We start from the raw sequence: 21077 nt of genomic DNA, 5'->3' as shown, positions 1-21077 counted from the left end.
TCCATGTTCATATAAAAGTAGTTGTTTCGAAAGTATTTTTTCTTGAGTGTAAATGTTTATATGGAAGTAGTTGTTTCGAAATGGGTTTTTTCCAGTTTTCATCTGAAATTAACTTCTGAGCATGATCTTTACTGTTTTGTTAAAGGTTTATTTTGAAATTATTTGCTTTTTTCCTTCCTTCGGAAGTAGGAAGGAAGAAAGCAGGAGAAGATGGAGAAGTAGAAAGCCAAAACATTTCTTTTCCAAAATCGTATCTCTTCTAAAAATATGCCCTATTTCAATTTGAAAAAGTACTGCATTTGTTACAATTGAAAAAGCCTGGCAACGCTGCCACTGACAAAAGTATGCCACTGGTATGTGGTAGGGATGGTGATATGACACAATGATAGCATAGCACAGATGATAGTGTATTTTGATTTTCAAATCAGTTATGGGTATTTTTATTGTGTGGAGGGGTACCTATGTGTTTGTAGATAGTAGATAACGTACCAGTGAGAGAAACAAGAGCATTTCAAGTAATAGATAACTCCTATTCATCAATCTTTGAATAGATCAATGAGGAAACAAAGGTAGGTTCTGATATTGTATTTCCTTCAAACATGTTTGTAACAATGGGATTATTCCTCATATGAACATTAATATAAAATAATTTTTTTTTCATTTGTAGGTTGAACTCAACTCTGTGATATATACTTTCACACGATCCCTAGAAGTCTGAAATCGTGATGAATGATTTCAAACCAAAATTTGTGAAACCTGCGGATACTTCTAGCTTCCTCGAGAAAAATGAACCATTTACTATAGACACCTCGAACTTCATTTATAATAGACACATCTCTCAATCCATTCAAACTCAGAGACAACGGTTACCCATATTCAACAACAGAAATCATATTCTTTATTTACTAGAAAAATATCAAACTCTTGTTCTTGTTGGAGAAACTGGCTGTGGGAAAAGCACTCAAATTCCGCAGGTAAGTGAAGAAATCTTTTAATAAGTCTTGGGAGATTTATATTTATATATCCAACTAAACCAAGAAATTGAATACATATATTGAACGTAAATTAATAACTAAGAAGGTGTTTATAAATATCACATAACAACAGATACAACAAATAGAGTATGTAATATAACATAATATATGACTCTTCCATTTTCTGAATTCAAATTTCGAACTAAAAATTCTAACTTCTTTAGCAGTTGTAAACATACACACCACATCTTACGTAATGAAATACCTACAACATTTTTACTTACCAGATGTTAATTTAATTCTTGGAGTAGTTGGATATAAGTGGTATGTGTGATTCCCATAATTTGATAGAAGCACACTTTGAATAAGTACTGTGATAATTCTCCATTTCATTATAAGAAATATGCTAACTGAAGAAATATACCATCAGGACGATAGTTAATGTTAACTAATGAAATTCATTTTTCAGTATGTTATGCTTAGGGATGCTCCAGAAGGGAGCATCTGCAATATAAGTATCTATATATTTTCAGATAGGCAAGCAGCTCCAAAAACTCTGAAGTTATATAGTTTCGAATCTAAACTCACTTGAGAGACTGCATCAGTGGGAACCAGCATTCCAAACACTGTTCAACTAAGTATGAATATTTGAACTTCTTTTTGGTTAAAATGTCCTTACGATTGTGTAGGATGTAGAGGAGAAATACTTTCTGTGACCCGAAACATTCTAAACCTCTTAGGGGAAGTTTAGAAGTCATAATGTACATGCAATGCAGAGTCCTGAATGGATAATTTCATTCATCTACAATTACTAACTTGTAATATAAAAGGTGTTTCAGAATTAAGATGTTAAACTTCTTAACTCAACTTAAAAAATGTTTTTATCACAAGTAACTTTTAATTACTTCTTCAATAAGTTAATGCAATTAATCACACACCCACTAGGCATCAAAAGTGTGTAGAATATTTTTACCAGGGCGTCCGTACAGGAATGTAGACAAGGTATTCTAATAACTCCCATTCATAAAGACTGTTTAGGTTTGGGAATGGGTGGCCAAGATTGTGATCCTGCACCGTCTATAGAACAATTTGTGTTCTTGATTTTAAAATTCCCGTACCTGGAATAAAATAGGGATGCCGTCTAGCAAATTCAGTAAATTCTGTTTGAAAAACTGGCGTTAATTATTTCAGTTTAATCTACCTGATAAAAAATAAGGCCCATTTAAATAATTTTCAATGATTCCAGCTCATACATCTATAGAGAACTGCACTTGGTTTGATTCCACGGTGCCATGTGGGTTTTATACCATTCAGAAAGGGTTGTGAAAATTTCTCCTGGTGTTCCTGGAAAAATTGACGTCAAATTGGAGATTTTTGGCAACTATAACCATTGCCAGAAATTTGTTCGTAATAGAAAATCCCGAAAAAGCAGGGCCTCAATTCGATGAAATAATTATCTATCTTAGGCCTTAGATAGGGTTGACCACACTTTATTCTTAAAAAAACTTGAATATTTCGGAGTAAGAGGAGTTTCCTTGAAACTGATACACTCTTGCATAATAAATTGATTTCAATACCTAATAGAAAGAGATGAAAAAAGAAAACAAATAAAATATTAAAAGGAAAAAATATAATGTGGGGGTTCCACAAGGCTCCATATTTGGGCCACCAATGTTTATTTTACATATCAACAGCTTGCCTTTTATAGTTGACCAAAAAATTATCCAATATTCAGCGACATAACTGGAAATGATATAAAAAACAACATATCAAATTCTCTGAACATATTAAAAAATTGGTTTGGAATGAATAGTAAGCAAATAAACTCATGAAATTTTCAAATACGCAGTAGAATGATTCTTTTTCGCTACTCCATGATGGAAATGAAATTACAGCTGCTCCACATTTAAAATTATTATGAACCACAATAGATCCTAGATTGCATTGAAAAAAATATGTTGACCAACTAGCACAAAGTATGGCAGGCTATTGCTATGCACTTAAGTTATTGGCTCAGTCAGTAAACATAGAGGTTGTATTAATTGCGTATCTGTTTAAAAAATCTGTTTTTCCGTTAACCAGCTGTCGCACCCCTACGAACGACAACCCTCAGAAGTCGAAACTTGTGCGAGGACTTACGAGATCTTACCTTTTAACGTGTGATTCCTAACATGGGTTGGACGATAGCAAGTGAAAATCGATCGTTCAGACTGGGGCTTGAAGCACCAACCAACACGGCAGTCAATTCGAGTGAGTGGACAAAGCACCCACGTCGAACCGCCTGGCTACCGACCGTCATGCATGTTATATTAGAAAGCTACATAACATGCATATGTCCAATCTTGTGTTGAATATGGAAGTTAATTATTCATATTAAAAGCTAATTACATAACAGTATCCCTATGTAGTATGCTTAGATCTTTAAAACCGCGGAACGGAGTTTGATGCGTTTTTTTTTAATAGATAGAGTGATTCAAGAGGAAGGTTTATATGCATATAACATGCATAATATAGCAGAGAAACTGATAATTTTAGAGGAATCTAATGTGATGTCTTAAATAAACATGTTTTTTTGCGCTTACATTGGCAAACGCTACAAATTAGATCAAAAAATGTAATACAGTATTATATACCTTAAAGAATTGTACAAAAAAGTTCGCGATGGTATATGACTATCTCTCGGAGATAACCCACTGTAACCATTTTTATTCTTATTACGAAGCGATTTTAAGCAATACAGCATTAATCCTCATCCATTAAATAATTGTGTATTCATTATAGATCAATATGGCCCTTTACAGCATGTAATTGAAATGAATATTTTCGAAGATATTACAAATTTTAAGTGCAGGGACATAGCGATTGCGGCGGTATCGGTGGCGCGTGCCTATAAATACCGCGTCAAAGGCCGCACTTCGCTCTGTAGAAATTTGTGATTAGCAGCGATCGCACGTGTTTATATGTATATTTAAAATCAGCATGGCATCCGTGCGGTGCCGGATCGGCTTGCTAGTTTTCAATATATATATGATAATTTCATAGAATGTTATGTATCAAAGGTAAAAACACGATTTAATGTGGAATCTTAGTTTATGAGCTATTATATTTCCCCTTTTGGGTTTTCACTTCTCTTCTTTAATCTTCTTTTGTCTATAATCTGTTTATATTAATGACATGTTTTACACCTGCTTGGGTATGGTGTGCTTATTTCAAATACGTTTCAAATATCCTGTTTCACATAACTTTCCATAAGTTTCTGATATCGTTCGTGCTTGCGAATCTATTCTGTTTGGATAAAGCTCTTGTATGCACTGTATGCATTACCATCAGCAAGCCCATAGAGAAAATGCATATCAGCAAACTAAGCAGTTGTAAAATTTACTATAATAGTTATGGTTTAAAAAGTATCAGGTTTTTTAAATTTTAATTGAGTTAAAATCCGAGTACTTGAATGAATATCAGTCAAAACTGTTTGACATCGCCATTGTTTCCTTAGCAATAAAGTTTATTACCCAATAAATGCTTTTTATTCATTTCAAATATCGGATATTATCAATAAATTGATTATACGAAAATATCGTTTTTATTTTTTTACGCAAAAATTAAATGTCGGGCAAAAAAAAATCAAACAGTCAAATTTGCCCTAAAATGAGTGAGGATTATAAAAAATAGTTTTTATTTCAAGGAAATGAAGTGGCGTACATTATTTCCAATAATATATTGTCTACAATCCTGTGCGAATGCCACTGGTTAAAACCTTTAAAACTTTCTAGATCAAAAAATGATTGTTTATGCTCAGGAAGCGCTGAATTTCGTACACAGAAAGTTGAAGTTACAGTGAAAAATATTTTTTGTCAGATTTCAACACCCTGTATCTGAAATGTTAAGGGGTTTTCAACTTTTATTCTTAAAATCAGCTTAGGATTGTCATTTTATTTTGAAACATCGTGTAGATTTAAAAAGCATGTATAGTGTGAGCTGAAATAAGTAATAAAGATCTTGACTCTTATAAAATACATATAGTATTTCTATGTAAAACTCTGCTGCAATTATATTCAAGAAAGTTGATAACGACAAATTCTCTACTGTAAAAATATCACATGTTCTCTAAATTATTTAATAACAAGGTTATTGTCACAGAACTTACTACAAGTGTAGTTTCAGATCTTGAATAAGGAATGCATTACTTCATACAGAAAAGTATATTCAAAAAACACCATTGTAACATTTTTGTTTTACTTCTAGGTCAGTGGCCTCAACTCCTCGAGTGTATTTTAGCTGTTTATCATCAGTACCCCCATTCTTTGTTTTTTAAAAGATAAGGCAGTTATTTATATTTCATTTCAATATTCCAAAACTGAACAATTTTAATGTGTATTGTGGCCTAACCTTTTTACAAAATCTATCTTGGGTAGTTTGAAAATGATTGGTCCTTCATCTCAAATAAGCAAACTTTTATTAACCTTGCTTGTCTTATTAATCTATTTTTTTCTGTACATGGATTTCAATTTATACATGAGAATTCAAAATTATCCTTTCGAAAGTGATGATAATAGTAGCGTAAATTACAAAGATGTTACCTGGGTCAGTTGCACTATAAACCCCCTCTGTGAAGTTACAGTAAAAGCTGTTCTTCTGGATCATACCAACTTCTATTTGTTTGCTCCCTTGGTCCAAATCATGGATGATATTCTAAAAATAAGTGATACACGATGGATAACTCCTAACTCTATAAGTTTCTTTCATATATTTGTTGCTTTTCTCAGTGCTAAGTGTATTTCCAGCAATAGTCTAGCTTACAGAAGAGTAGGAGTTATTCTCTTTGAATTTCGAACATGGTTGGATGATTTAGATGGTCATGTTGCTCGAGTAAGGAAACACATTAAGGGAGAACGTTCTGAAATAGGCACCTCAGGTTATTACATTGATGGTATATGTGATGCCATTGGATGTACCGCTTTGATAATTGGCATATTCATTTTTTTGAAAAATAACCCTCCTAGAAGAGGGTATATACAGCTACCTACCACGGTAGATAGTAAGGAACCCAATATTGTGTACAGTTTTAAAGTGACCATAAAGAAAGTTGTGAGAAAAGTTTGTTGTTTTTCTCTCCAACTCATTATAAGTTCCACAGCGTGGAATCGATACATAGCCATATACCAAGATTTGTTAGAACGTAGTGATTTGTCACTGAAAGAAACAGTACGACAACATGATGTTTTCAAAACTTCCTTTTTTTTCCTGGTAGCGTGGCTATGGCGAGTAGTGAATGTGCACAGCCTAACACATTTATTGTTGCTTTCTATATTTTGTGATAAATTATGGGAGTTTTTGAAAAATATACAGTATTTAGGTTATGGCATATTGTTAACCGTGATATGTGTTACAGAAATTAATGTTATTGATGTAAAGCATTTTATATTCCACAAATTGAATGGAACTAGTACTATATAGGTCTATGTTTTTGTGAGCTGTTATTGTTTTATTGTGTGATATTTTTCAGTAGGCGCCTTTGGTTTTTGCCTAAAAATCATTACTTGCCAAATAACCTTGTTGAACTAAGTTATATAAGGGACTGATATAAAAATTTTCTATAGAAATCAGCCATCTATTGATATCAGAAAAAGCAAGTTGATACATTTTTTATTTTTCTACTTATGATGTTTATACAATTGGGTTCATAAAAAGCTGGGGGTTTTCTAAAATTACGCTTATTTTTATTTTTTATTGTGTTCATTGTTGACAATAGATACTTAAAAAATTATGTATATTGTTTTACTAGCAGTTATTCAGATCTTCAGTGATATACTATAATAAAAATGATATTTTAAAACTGGAACATACCCTAGTTACTGATAAGATGAAATTTTCGTCAAATAGTAACCAAACATCTTGTTTATGAGTTCGCAAACAATTCAATGGAGTCATGAACATCGTTACTCAATATAACAGTAAAACATTTTTTTTTTCTATATTTTTTATGAATCTATATTTTATATTATGTGAGTTATACTGAGTTCATTTTCAAACCACTACATTTTCTAACCACTCAATATAGGTCTTCATTTTGGAATATTAATCATTGTAGGAATTATAAGGATTATAATTTATATATTAATTATGATGATTTCAGAAAAAATAAATTACAGTTATTGTGCCTAATAAACTATTCCTACAGAAACATCAATACAATGCAATACATTTCAATCTGCAATTCAATTTATTGCTTCAAATATAAAAGAAGTAACAACGAGAGTATTTGAATTTGTGTAACTATTTCAAAATTACTTTTGTAAGTTTTGTTATATTTTCCTTAAGTGTACTTCATGATTCATGATAAATGTTTTGTAACACAGGTGATAGGCGAGAGATTAAGAAAAAATAATTATCTTTCCAAGATTTGGTTATACAGACTGATATGAACAATATCGTGTATTGATGATTGAACTAGCAGTGATAGAATAGAGACAATTTTTTAATGTAAACATTTTCATATTAAATTATTCGCATTAAATTAATATTTTTAGGATAATAAGGGCGAAGATATTGAATACGTCACTCCTCTTATTCAACGTGTTTATTTACATACTATATTTGAAACAGATAATTGCTGAATCACATCTCGTTTAAAAATTATTTATACTCCTGTCCAATTTCATTTAACTCCACATATTTGTGAAGGAAATAAAAAAACTTGATAAAGCAGTACATAATCTGTTTAAAAAATCTGTTTAAAATCTGTTTTTCCGTTAATCAGCTGTCGCCCCCATACGAACGACAACTTTCAAAAGTTGAGAACTTGTGCGAGCTAAGGACTAACGAGGTCTTACCTTTCAACGTGTGATTCCTAACACGGTTGCAGAATCATTCCAGTTTCAACCAGATGAATTTTCTCGAGAAAAATATCTGGTCAAGGCGGGAATCGAACCCACGATCTTCCGATCGTGAGTCAGGCGCACTATCACCGCGGCCAATTCCACAACACAATCAACAAGTAATACTTCCAATCACTGTATGATCTAAAATACTGTTAAAATATGGAAATACTTCTCTTGATAGATGAATGCTTTTCCAAACTAAGTATATATTGATTTTTTACTTGATGAAATGTATAATGTATATTTTTATAAAACTAGTCTTCAGGGTGTATTAAGTTTAAAATATATAAGAATTTTACACAGATGATGAAAATCAAGTAGTTACGAGGATGCCTTATAAAAGTACCCATAATTACAAATCTTTTATATTTTTTGTTGTATTTAGAGTTCCGTTTAGGCAAGGGGAAAGCAAATCAGGCTTTCAACAACCTTTGTGTTAATTATTGCATCTTTCCACGGTTTCAATAATTGTTTTCCAGTATTATCTTCATTTTTTCTTGATATTTTACTATCGTACCATAAAATTCAAAAATGTAATTTTTTATCTCATTCGATCAAGATAAAGAAATCAATTCAATTAATTTTTCGTGAAAGGTATAAACGTATCATTTATGTAATAGGCAATTGGGAGTTGTGGTCTTTCTTTTATTTAAGATAATGTTGACAATTATTATTTTATAAAAAAATGGTGTTTTTTGAAAGCTTAATAAAGCACGCTTTTTGGACTCGGGTTTTTTATTTTATCTTCAATCCCTTCTACAGTACATGATCGAAGCTGAATGGCCCGGTCAAATTGGAATATGTGAACCACGAAGAGTGGCAGCTATTTCTTTAGCTAGCAGAGTGGCCGATGAGACTGGAACCCTAGTGCAACAAGAATATGTGGGGTACGCTGTTAGATTTGATGCTTGTTACAATAAACCGAAAATTAAGGTAGGTCCCGTACATAACGAAAATACCTTACAGATATAGCATATATTTAGGATATATTTGAAAGACATTTGTAAGATATCTTTCAAAAGCACCTTTCAGATACATTTTGAAATCATCTTAAAAAGGCAGCTGAAATTTTTGAAACAAATGAATTGTAATATAGGTGTAATGTCAGTAGGTATGTGCCTGGACTATACTTGTATAAAAAGTTATCTGTGATGTCCTTGGACAGGGCTCTGTGATTTGGTATTTTTAAATTGGGAAATATAGTTATTGAATGAACCTCGAAGGTGTTTCATTGGGATGGATGAGAGACATCACAATAGGTGACTTATATTCCGGTAGCATTAAAAACATTGAGCTTTTGGTATCTACAACTGAATATTATTATTATTGAATTACTTACAAAGTACCTCTTCCAATGCTGTACATATATTTGGTATGTTCGCTCTCTTATAGTCTCTCCTTCTGTTTTTGTTTACTCCACGGTATTTATTTTTTCTAGATTATTTATTGATACCTGATGTCTCTTCTTATAGAATCTATTCGATCTCCTCACATTGCGTTCTCTGTATACATAAAACAGTCAAAATTTGGAAGTCCTCAGAATCAGCTCCAATTTTGATATTTTTTCAAATTTTGTTCTTTATATTATTCAAAATCAGAAACCATATAAATACTTGTTTGACAAGTATTTATATTGTTTGAACAATATTTATGATACTAAAAAAAATGTCCGTATTTTTTTTCAGAAAATTTGTTAATGTAGTAATCATTTTAATAAAAAAAATTTATACAAAGTGTATTGTAATAATTTTGTATATTTCAACCGTTCGAACTTTCATTGTCTAATATAATATAAATTGATTTGAAATCTGAAAGAATCTGTAAAAAATTGAAAAGATTAACCGAAAATAACAATTTTATTAAAACAAAAAACTGAAATTACAAAGAAATAACATACAAGAAACGACCAAAAATAAATAAAAAATAGAAATATTAATACAAGCTGAAAATTAAAAATAATATTAACAAAAAAATTAAAAATTAAAAGATTCCAAACTAAGTTACGTCACGACGTTATGATTGTTAGTATCCACAATGGTCTTCGGGTGATAACTGGACTTATTCCTGCACGTCGTCTTGGGTTTGTTCCGAGATCTGACTATTTATAGGTCATTCGAGTGCTTTCACCTATCCCCTCTTCCCTCTGTCTGCTTCATTGATTTTAGCGGGAGATGACCGTTTGGCGGGAGTTGGTCGTTTTCCGCTTGATTAGAGGTTTCCATATGTTACGTATCTCTACGCTAGCTTGGCTAAATGCATTGTTGGACAACATTATTCTAAACGTAAACGTAAAATTTCAAACGAAAGTTTCTGTTCCTTTTTTTTAATAAATCTTTGTCATACACCGACCCAAAATTTACGCAGATACGATTTCTCCCACCGGCCATGACTCAGTCCGGTAGCTGTACTATTCATTAATATTTCGTATTGTTTAATAACATTTACTGACTTCCGGAATTATATGCACAGAAGAAATAAATCTTTCATTGTTCAGATAGTATCTACCAGATAAAAAAATTCCAGGCCCAAGGCCAGACGCTCAACTAATTCATTCGCTAATTGGAATAGGTATATAGGTATATCAGTGCTCATTATTTAGAAAAACATTTTTGTTTATTTAATCAGTGTAGACATGTATGATATAGAAGGTATAATAATATATACATTATTCATTAATACAGTATTCTGAATATAATTTAAGATATTAATGGTTTTTAAGGTTAATACATTCATACATTGTCAGCTATTTAACATTTTTTTGGAAAAATTATTTCGAATTTCAGTTCGTCATTATTTTAATTTATATGTTATAAAAACAAACATGTTCTGTACATTCCACAGAAAGCTTGAATTGTATTTGTGAACAAGGTGAAAATAAAGATACTCCGGGTACCTACCTCTCAACTCAAGTGAAAGAGAAATTGACTGAAGTGACTCAGGGACGGCCGACTTTAAAAACAATCGCAATTAACATAAAAATAACAAACTCATTAATTTCCTTAATTGCGGAAAAAAGTGTTTGTGCATTCCATTTGTCGGAAACGATTTACTGAGCATAAAAAAAAGTATTGCAGCTGAAATAAAAAAATTGAACTTTGTGAAAAAGCATCTCTCAGTCCAACAAAATGAAAGTTAACAAAATATTCCTTTGAATGGGATGAACATTGTTTAATTTGTGCCAAAACGTTATTTCCACAAAAAAGTTAAACATCTCGACAATGTGTCCCTTGTTACTTCATATCGTACGAAACAAAAATTACTAGATGTTATCGAAAATTCAAGAGATGAGAACTACGCTGTCGATTTCTAAGTTGCCCCCGAATCTAAGTAATAAGGAAATCCCCTACTTTTGGGGTTGGGTTATTCACATTCTCACGTTCTTGAAAGTTCATATTGCTTATCAATAATTCATTCTTCATTATTTTCGAATACGGCGTTTTCATGCGTTAGATGACAAATCGTCTGAAGGTCTATTCTTGAATCACTCGTCGTTTGCAACGTTTGTGCAGGGGATGTCTCAGTGAACGATTTCTGAGAAATTGGTATTATCGAGAAATTCGTACTCTCTCATTTAGAAACCTCCTGTGATATAGTACGCGCCAACTAATATGAGTCAGCGCAGAAACGTAAAATCGTTCTGTGAGTCATACTTCGCTAATGTACTATTGACAACAGTTTGTGTGACCAATAGCTATCTTCTGGGTCGGGTACAATTTGGTTTTGAATGCGCATCAAAATCTCATCTTAGTTGGCGCCTACTATATTGTTATCTCATAGAAACAATTCAGATTTTCTCCCACAAGTTGGAATGACAAATCTAGCACTTCATTGTGTATCGGCATAAAATAATCGATCAATAAAACTACATCAAGGTTACTGATTACCTGATTACGTACACCAGACTAGATAGAATTGTAATTAAATTTTGAGTATTTATAGTAACTGAGAATTGGGAGAGATATTCCATCAGAACATATACAGTTCCATTAAACTTTTTTTTCTGCTTAAGGAAAATATTTAATCGCAACTAAAAGAAAATCCGAGAATGCAATAAATATTTAATAAAATTATTTCGTCATTAAATTCCGAGTTGTAACTCGGAAAACTGATAATTTCCAATTTAAAACTAGGATTCTAATAAAATTACAACCTTAAATTCGGAATTGGGCGAATTTTATTTTAAGAAAATCTGTAGCCCATCTACGCCTTCGTAGAATAGTAATAGTAGAAGATCCGATTTAAAAGCGACTTTCGCACCGATATGTTCAATCGATGAAGAGTATTTTTCTGATTGATTCAGCCATTACTTGATGAAGATCCATAGAAGCTACTGTGTAGCAAATGAACCTATTTTCATTTGAAGAAATCCAATCATCCAAGGATTATTGTCCTTCAGAATCAGCATTCATTTATGAAAACTATTATACTATATATATATATATATATATATATATATATATATATATATATATATATATATATATATATATATATATACATCGGAAAAGTCTAGGGATATTTTTAAAAATGGCAATAATTTTTTTTAGATCGCTTTAGGGAAAAAAAGTTGACGGGTGATTATTAAACGAATGTAACTTACAACTAAATTTATTAAATGGTCAAAAATACTAAGTGCGCATATAAGCAAAACTAAAAAAAAATATGGCTCTTCTTTGGCACCCCGAAAAAAAATCATAATACAAAAAAAATTGGAATCAGTACAAAGTATGGCCTCCACGCTCGTTTATTACGGCCCTACATCTATCGTGCATCGACAAAATGAGATTGTCAATATCTTGTTGAGGTACATTTGCCCATTCAGCGATTAAAAGCTCTCTCAATTGAAACGTTGTGTGAATGTTCCCCATATGCGGAGTAATTCTTCGTTGAAGCATGTCCCACACATGCTCGATGGGATTCAGGTCCGGTGATTGTGCTGGCTATGGCAATACATCAATTCCTTCGTTGGTGAGCCAGTCAGTCACTAGACGCGCGACATGTGGACGAGCATTATCGTGCATTAGGTGGAAGTTTTCACCAACAGCACCAGCAAACGGACGGACGATAGGTAGAAGAATGGTGTCGAGGTACTGTCGAGCTGTGAGGGAGCGATTTGGAAAAACGAGATCGGTTCTGCCGCCGATCATGAATCCACCTCATAGCATTACTGTACCACCTCTGTATGTGTGGACTTCCTGGACGCATCTCAAACGTTCATTATTTCCAGGTCGTCTCCACAGTCTTACTCGACGAGAATCTGGATGAAATCCAAATCTGGATTCGTCTGTAAACAAAACTGTGGCCCAATCATTTGCATCCCAGTTTTGATGTTCTTGACACCACTCTAATCTTCTACCGCGATTGCCTCTCGACAAAGGTGGACATCTAAGTGGCCTTCTGTTGTGGAGATCTGCTTCATGCAGTCGATTTCTGACAGTATCACGACCAATGGTTACCTGGTGCGTCTGCTGCAACACGTTAACCAACTCAGGGGCTGTAATTGTCGGTTGTCTTCTTGCGGTTAAGACCAAAAATCGGTCTTGAACTGCAGTTGTAGGGGGTCCTCGCCCTAGATGTTGTTCAGCTGGACTGCTAGTTTCACGGAAATGCCGCCACAATCGACTGATAACACTTTGGGAGACACCCAAACGAAGAGCTACATCATTTTGTCGCATGCCACCTTGAAGAAGCCCTACAGCTCTATTCATCTCAGCCAATGGTAAGTGATGGCGTTCCATGTTAAAGCACAATATTTCCAATTTAATTGCTGAGCAAGAACTGCATGGAATGTACAAACTCGACACTTTCAGATTATTCATTTCAGCCGAAAACCTACAGTTTGTAAAAAACTTGATAAAAGATTAGGTACCGTTTTTACAGTCTTTGTTCAACCCATAGAAATCTACAGGGTGGTCGAGTGTACCAATTTAATCGAAATTAAACGACCTCGTGCATTTATTTTTATGATATTTAGTATGTTATAAAAATATCCCTAGACTTTTCCGATGTATATATATATATATATATATATATATATATATATATATATATATATATATATATATATATATATATATATATATATATATATATATATATAAAATCTAGAAAGGTTAATGCAGTCAAGCTGCTGGTCAAGTAGTTTCTTGGTTTTTCTCATTTTGCCTTCATTCGAGGACCGCCTGCCCAGTAATGATGCCCAATAGGCTGAAACAGCTTTCTACCGGTGGCTCTTTAATTGAAATATCTATATATATATATATATATATATATATATATATATATATATATATATATATATATATATATATATTTGATTGATGCAACTAATTTTCCTTTATTTTGAGTATTTCAATATTAAATTCTACAAAAAGGATTTGAAGCTTTATATCTTCTATTAATTATCTGCGAGCGCTTTCGACAGTTGGTAGTACTGTCATCTTCTGGCACTCCTAGTTTTGAGGAGTGCCAGAAGATGACAGTACTACCAACTGTCGAAAGCTGACTTTATTCACATTACAATGAAAATGATTAAATTCACATCAATATATAAAATAGACATTACAGAAAACGTGAAAAAAGTAGTATATATATATATATATATATATATATATATGCGTCGTATCCAGCGTACAGTCACATCGAGAGTAATGAAAATGATAAAAATATAATTTGTAAACAATGCAATGAAGATATAGATAAGTTGCAAATCATTTTGTCTCAAGTGTAGTTTTGATTTTTACTCTGGACGTCGAAAACAAAAAGGCAAAAAAGATGGGATGTTCATATGAACTGTATGGAAATATTCCATTGTTAGATGCCATTGACAACTTGGCCGGTGAGGAGAAAAAAATCAGTTTTTCATTATTCACATTGTTTTATCAAAATAACTCATTACATATATGTTGGACATCGTTTTTCCCCAAAAAGATAAATGTCTCCGAACCGGAGATAATAATGTCAGGACAGACAATTCCGTTTTCTGCTTCGATAAATTTGTTGGGGGTTAAAATGGACACCAATATGTCTTGGCACAATCATGTTGCTGAAAATGCAAAGGCTGTTTCTTTGAAGCTTGGTACACTGTTCCGAATCACAACCCTGTATACACCTCAGCAACTTTTAACGCTTCATAAAGATCAAATCAGACCTTCTTCGGAGTATTGTATTTAGGTATTTGATTCCACCAAGAGCAGTACATATCAGAAATACAGGACGGATTGTGGCTTCTCATCGTTTTGAGGTTCAACTCAGTATACCTCGAACTTCACTGTTTAAGAACTCATTCACTTGGAGAACTGCGTCTATGTAAATTCAGTGAATCACATCCAACGTGAACTTTCGCACAGGCACCGCTCTTAGAGCGCCTTAAGGATTTTCCTGTAGTACTTGTGTTTTGTTTGTGTTTTGTCCTCCTTCTAATTAAAAATAACCCTAGAAAATTTGGAGAGGTTATATGTTTTAGAAAAGGTAGATGACACATTCAGTTATTTCAATTCATTATTTTTGCATCATTTCGAAGACAATTGTTCTCTCAAATAAGTTTTCACGCAAGCAGTTGTCAATAGACATGAGGTAAATAAAGAATTCAAGTAGATCAAATCTTAAGAAATTAGTTGTATCAAAAAGGGATAATATCCAGTTAAAACATACTTATAACTAGGCTAAGAATTTTATCAAAAAATAATCATTGAATCAGATAACTCAACAAAAAGATCATAAAAAATCATACCTGAAATAACCAGTGATACAAAATCAAGGCAAAATATTAGAATAATATCAAATGAAATTGAATATGATCTCCAAATTATTACTTCTTTATTAACTCTTATTCTAAAAACCCATTTTGAAATAATCAAAAATGGTTCTGATATTGCATTCACGACAATATTGACCAGGGCTGAAGCCTTCAAAAATGGTAAAAAGTGGAAACAAATTTGTAGGACGAAACTCATTAGTAAACGACGGGATTATGAAGAAAAGATAAAAATGACAAAGTAATAAAAAGATCTAAAACGTTTATATTTACAAACTTTTCACATAACCTCAAAATTAATGTGAAAAATTCAAATAACCAGGTTTTTGGTTTTTTATTTTCATTTTTTCATCTTTTTTCTCTACGAAATTTGATTTGATATCAAAAAAGCACCCTAATTTTCAATCGAAAATTATCGCGGCAAAATATCAGCTTTTTTCAAAAAGTCGGTGTGATTTTTGTTCGTTGGAATCACTAATTTCTGATGGTGTAAAAAAATATACGTTACTATAGTAAATGTTCTCAGAAAATGCAAAAAATCGAAGAAAACTCGAATTCGAAAATGTTTTTTAACCATTATGGTCAATTTTGAGCTATTTATTAATATTTATACTTTAATTACTCAAAAAACATAAGATTCCATGTTATATTGATAAACGAAAAAATTGCAAATCGAAATATACTACTGTAATTAACAAAACACTGTAAATGATTTCAATAAACACATATCAGCTCGTTTGAGAAATGTGCCTGATTTAGTCGCAGTAAAAGCTCATTATCACACTGTTTGTATGGCTAATTTGTATAACAAAAGAACTGAAAGAAAAATGGGTCGCTCAGCATATGAAAACACTGAGAATTTTATTAATTATATCGTTGACAACGAAACAGAATGTCAATTTTCTGTCAATGAAATGAAAGAGGGATTTTCAGGAGATCTTCCAGACTACACAACTATTGAAAATAATTTGAAAGAACATTTTCAGAACGATATCGAGTGTCATTTGATTAAAAGAGGCATGATAATGATAAATAATAGTACTGCAAGTAAGAAACTCTGCAAAGACTGGTACGAAAAAAAAATTGAAAAGTAAAGAGGACTAACGAACCACAATTGTTCAACAATTGTTTTAGAAGATATACGTTCAAAAATATACGATATGAATTACTACGAAATTCCAGATTTAAACGAAGGCAATCTTTTTAAGGATGCTCCTGAAACGTTGAAAGTTTTTTTGAATATTGTGTGGAAAAGTAATACAGAAAAAAGTACAAATTACGTTCGTTGGATGGATAAAAAAGTGGTCACATTGTCTCATTGCATTATCACATCTGTAAGGCCACGTTCTTTTTTTATCTCCAATTTTACTTAGTTTGTCGACGATGATTCACAAAAAATATGCCTCCAAAGGATTGATCGACTCATTATCTAATTCAGGTTTGTGTTCCTCATATAAAGACATTTTGCGCTTTGAAGCGTCGATTATCAATGACCCTGCTAATCATACGTTTTCTCTAGATTCATACGTTCAATTTATTTATGACAATGCGGATCATAATAATAGGGGAGCCCAAGCGGGGATTTCGGGATTTACTAAAGCGCAGCAGATTAATATACAGGGGGATACCTTGTACCCGGTTAAGTACCTTCACCAAATAAGAGCCCTATATATAAAGCCGCCTGTGCGGGAAAAAGGATAAGATTAGTAAAAAAAAATTGATCATCAGAAATTCTCGAGCGCGTCAGATTAAGGTAGGGTGAGTTAATTACTTGCTAAAAAGTGTATATTCCAGTAATCTGACAATTTGAGAGTGACCTAAAAAAAAGGGAGGGCAGCAAAGTTGTAAAAAAATAACGTCATTTCGACATTCTCGAGCGTAGCTAATTTTTTTTATTTTGAAGGAAATAATTCAAGGATAATGAAAAATATATAATCTGACGATTTTCGCAAGCCGAAATAACAAAAATTCGTCAATAAAGTTTAATGCGTGCAATTGTGTGATACCTATATTTCCCTCTCCGAGTTTCTATTCCTCTATTCTCTATTCACTTTTTCTTTATCTATTACTCTCTCACTCCGTCCCCACTCTGAATTCTGTTGCCATGACGCCATCACAGCTGATCACAGAGACTCGTCCGTGATGAAGATGAAAATAATGATTAATTAATCAATTAATTGATGGATGTAGCAGTTACTACGTGGTAGGAAATCATAATGAAGAAAAGAGAATTTAAACTTTCTATGTTTTTACCACTTTTATTTGTAACTAACGTTACTGCAGTTTCGTCCTATAAGGACATTTTCAAACGTATAAATTGTATAAGTTTGAAAATGTCCTTATATGTACCTTACAAAGAAAAGTGGTGAAAAACATAGAAAGTTTCATTTCTCTTTTCTTCATTAATTAATCAATTGATTATAATTTTTTTTGAGCATTTTTTTAATATTATTTTCTTATAAATACAAGTATTCTACTTAAAAAATATACCTTATTTATATGCATGCTATTTCCTGAGCTTTTCAATCAATTAAGTTCAATGAAATAAAAAAAATTAAAAAAATTGTGTTTTTGTCAGATTAAGCGAATCTCTCTAGATAATCGTCAGATTATGAGATAGCACGTCTAAAACATAAAGATGAATCATATATATCTTAATCTGACGCGCTTGACTATTTCAAAATGGCGAATTTTTTTGCACATTATAATAATGGCCGCGAGTTTGCATCAGATCGAAATCGTCAGATTATTGAATGAGACTTTATTTTTGTTGCACTCAATCAAAACCCCCTAAAATATGACATGCTCTAATATTTTTTTTTCTTTTCACTTTCAACCCTTACGTACAACCACCCACATAATGCAAACGATCAGATTAACATACCAACATAATTAAAAATACGTAGGACATTGATGCTATCAATATCTGACGCGCTCGAGTATGCCCATGCAACAGTATTTTTATACTTATTTAAAAATCTATAGCCGCTTCCCCCACCGATGAAAAGGTATATATTGTATAACATTTTTTCTTCTTCTTATCATCTAAGCTTTCCAATCTAATATGTCTCAATGACGCTCGAGTAAATCCCTATGCTGCATCGCGGGCTCCCCTGTTATAATACATGCAAGATTTATGGCAAAATGGGTGGATTAATGGTTGTTACTCCAGCGTCTAGTGTTACTTCCAAATCATTTCTAGATTAAAACAGATTCCATCTTTTGAAGAGATAGGCGAAATTGGATTTGTGAAACTGAAACGTTTTGAAAACAAAAATTCCGATGGATTGAAAACAGTTCAGATAGAAAATATTTTAGATTTTACGGACAACTATGACATTTCTTCGGCAGATTTTGCATGGTCTTATTCCAAATTTGTAAACAACAAATCCGATGGTTGGAATGGGTTCATGGAAAAGGTAAACACTAATTTGACTTATCATACTTCAAAAAGTGTTCCTGTGCCGTTCCTTAAAAATCCACCGAGTGATTATGATACCATTTTTACATCGTTGGTAGAAGCGGCTAAACAATGCCAAAACAAGAGCAAAATATTGTGTTCGTAACGTTTGACCAAGCAATAGTATGATGTACATGAATTATTTTATATTTAATGAGACATTCTATGACATGACTGTAATTAGAATTTAATAAATAAACTTTTTAACTGAATAAAATTGCAGCAATCACATTTTTTTGATAAAGTTATACATAATGATTAAAAAAAAATTTCGAATTCGAGTTTTTTTCGATTTTTTGCGTTTTCTGAGAACATTTACTGTAGTTATGTAATTTTTTACATCATCAGAAAGTAGAGCTGAAAAAATCTGATATTTGACGCGAGAATTTTCGATTGAAAATTAGGGTGTTTTCTTGATATTAAGTTAAAATGAGGTGAAAAAATAAATATTTCAAATTAAATAAGTCACAGTGTAGGTATTTGGGACATAAAAAGGTAAGTTTTCCAAATTTCGTATAGACAATTTTTTTTTGAAAAAGATAAAAATACAAAACCAAAAACTTGGTTATTGAATTTTTCACATAAATTTTGAGGTTATGTGAAAAAATTGTAAAAACAAAAGTTGTAGATCTTTTTAGTACTTACCTATAACTTTGCCCTTCAACTTGTTTCCAAAGGACTTGTAGTTTTGCTGGAAATCGAGATAATAGTCTAATCAACAAGTTCAAAAACATGAAAATAGAGATAAATGTACTAAAAATATGAGCGATAGCTCATTCGATTCGAAATCATCCCTAGAAAAATGTTTTTGAAGGATTTTGGTGCAGGTAAAAAATTGCAATTGTTATTAACAAAATAAGATTAAAAAAAAAGGTATTTAGTTTTTCGTTAATAACTCAAAAAATATTAATATTTAAGCGATTTTGAAAAGAGCTCGTTAAAGAGGAGGAAATTTCTTACTTACATACTTACTTTCAAACAGAGACATTATTTGCTTTGCATTTTTCGTCATAAGCGGAAATTTCTGAGGGCTCACACAAGATTTATAAAAATTTTTCATGTTTATTGAGAAAAATACATTTTTTAAATCGGTATCACTTCCATTTCAAAGTTTTCGAGAACTGTATCCACCTCGATATTAAATGGAGATGAGAACATTCATGCAAACCGCTATCTTCTCAAATTTTAATTTGACGTTGAAAATAGGGTTCCGCGCGGCTGTTACGACATGCACGCGCTGCCGCTAAAGAGAGATAACATTAAATGTCATTTTAAAAATTTAAAAAAATTTAGTATCTTTTTAACACTTGAATGAATCGAGTCCCGAAGAAAAAAAAGTTTTATCACCATTTTTCAAAAAGTTATTCAATTGTTAACTAACAGATTTTTTCCCAATCTCCGTTGGCATAAATAGTGGGATAAAAGGTATAAATAATTGGCCTATAAATTTTAAACTTCGTGGAGCCCTTTTGATATACATACTTCATACGATCCTGCGACAAAAGTTCATAAAAATTTATCAATTTGTTAATTATGATTTTTTATAACTATTGCAAAATGAAATATCTAAAAATTGTTGATAATTTTTTTTTTCAGTTGATATTTAGCTATGTCTGTTTTCACATTAAGCAATGGCAGTTATTAACATAGGATATGCATTTTTTACGTAATTTGTTTATTAAATTGTTTTAAACAAATAAAGAAACTCAATATTTTTGAAAAAATTTTTTTTTTGCTATTTTTACTACCTTTTAGTTCAATCTCTATTCAGCTACGGTATCCTTGGAGAGGTGTCACTGATATATTCTTAGAAATAGTTAATGTTCTACAAAAGTGGATATTGAGAATCGTATATGAAGAGAACATGAGATTTTCCTCTGACAAAAAATGTGATTGATTAGTCCTGTATATGATATAAGACAATTATATGGACAGAAATTACTCATTTACAAGTACTCAAACAAAGAACCTACCAAACAAGAAATAACTTAGGACAACATAATATA

At 31.9% G+C, this 21077-nt stretch overlaps 2 protein-coding genes across 2 annotated transcripts in view; both read left to right on the top strand.

The window, feature by feature from the left end:
* Positions 1–371: 371 nt before the first annotated feature.
* The window catches only part of LOC111510657 (probable ATP-dependent RNA helicase DHX35), a 65084-nt gene continuing 44378 nt past the window's right edge, over positions 372–21077 (top strand). Inside the window, exons 1-3 of the mRNA XM_074172264.1 lie at positions 372–569; positions 668–974; positions 8618–8788. Of these exons, the coding sequence (XP_074028365.1) occupies positions 726–974; positions 8618–8788 (420 nt within the window). The 5' untranslated portion in view covers positions 372–569; positions 668–725. The remainder of the gene's footprint in view (positions 570–667; positions 975–8617; positions 8789–21077) is intronic.
* Cpes (Ceramide phosphoethanolamine synthase) lies at positions 833–8580 on the top strand. Its single transcript, XM_023166612.2, has 2 exons — positions 833–974; positions 5220–8580. Exon 2 carries the CDS (start codon positions 5397–5399, stop codon positions 6429–6431), a length of 1035 nt encoding a protein of 344 aa, XP_023022380.2. The 5' UTR covers positions 833–974; positions 5220–5396; the 3' UTR covers positions 6432–8580.

This window comes from Leptinotarsa decemlineata, unplaced genomic scaffold (genome assembly GCF_025532065.1).
Source record: "Leptinotarsa decemlineata unplaced genomic scaffold, Ldec_3_MD MMD2_tig00000035_RagTag_RagTag, whole genome shotgun sequence".
NCBI lineage: Eukaryota > Metazoa > Arthropoda > Insecta > Coleoptera > Chrysomelidae > Leptinotarsa > Leptinotarsa decemlineata.
Note: the sequence above shows the minus strand (reverse complement) of the source record. Positions and strands in the feature narration are given on the sequence as shown.

Excerpts from the sequence above, each read along its gene's own strand:
- Cpes (XM_023166612.2), top strand. The coding sequence starts at position 5,397 with ATGATTGGTCCTTCATCTCAAATAAGCAAACTTTTATTAACCTTGCTT.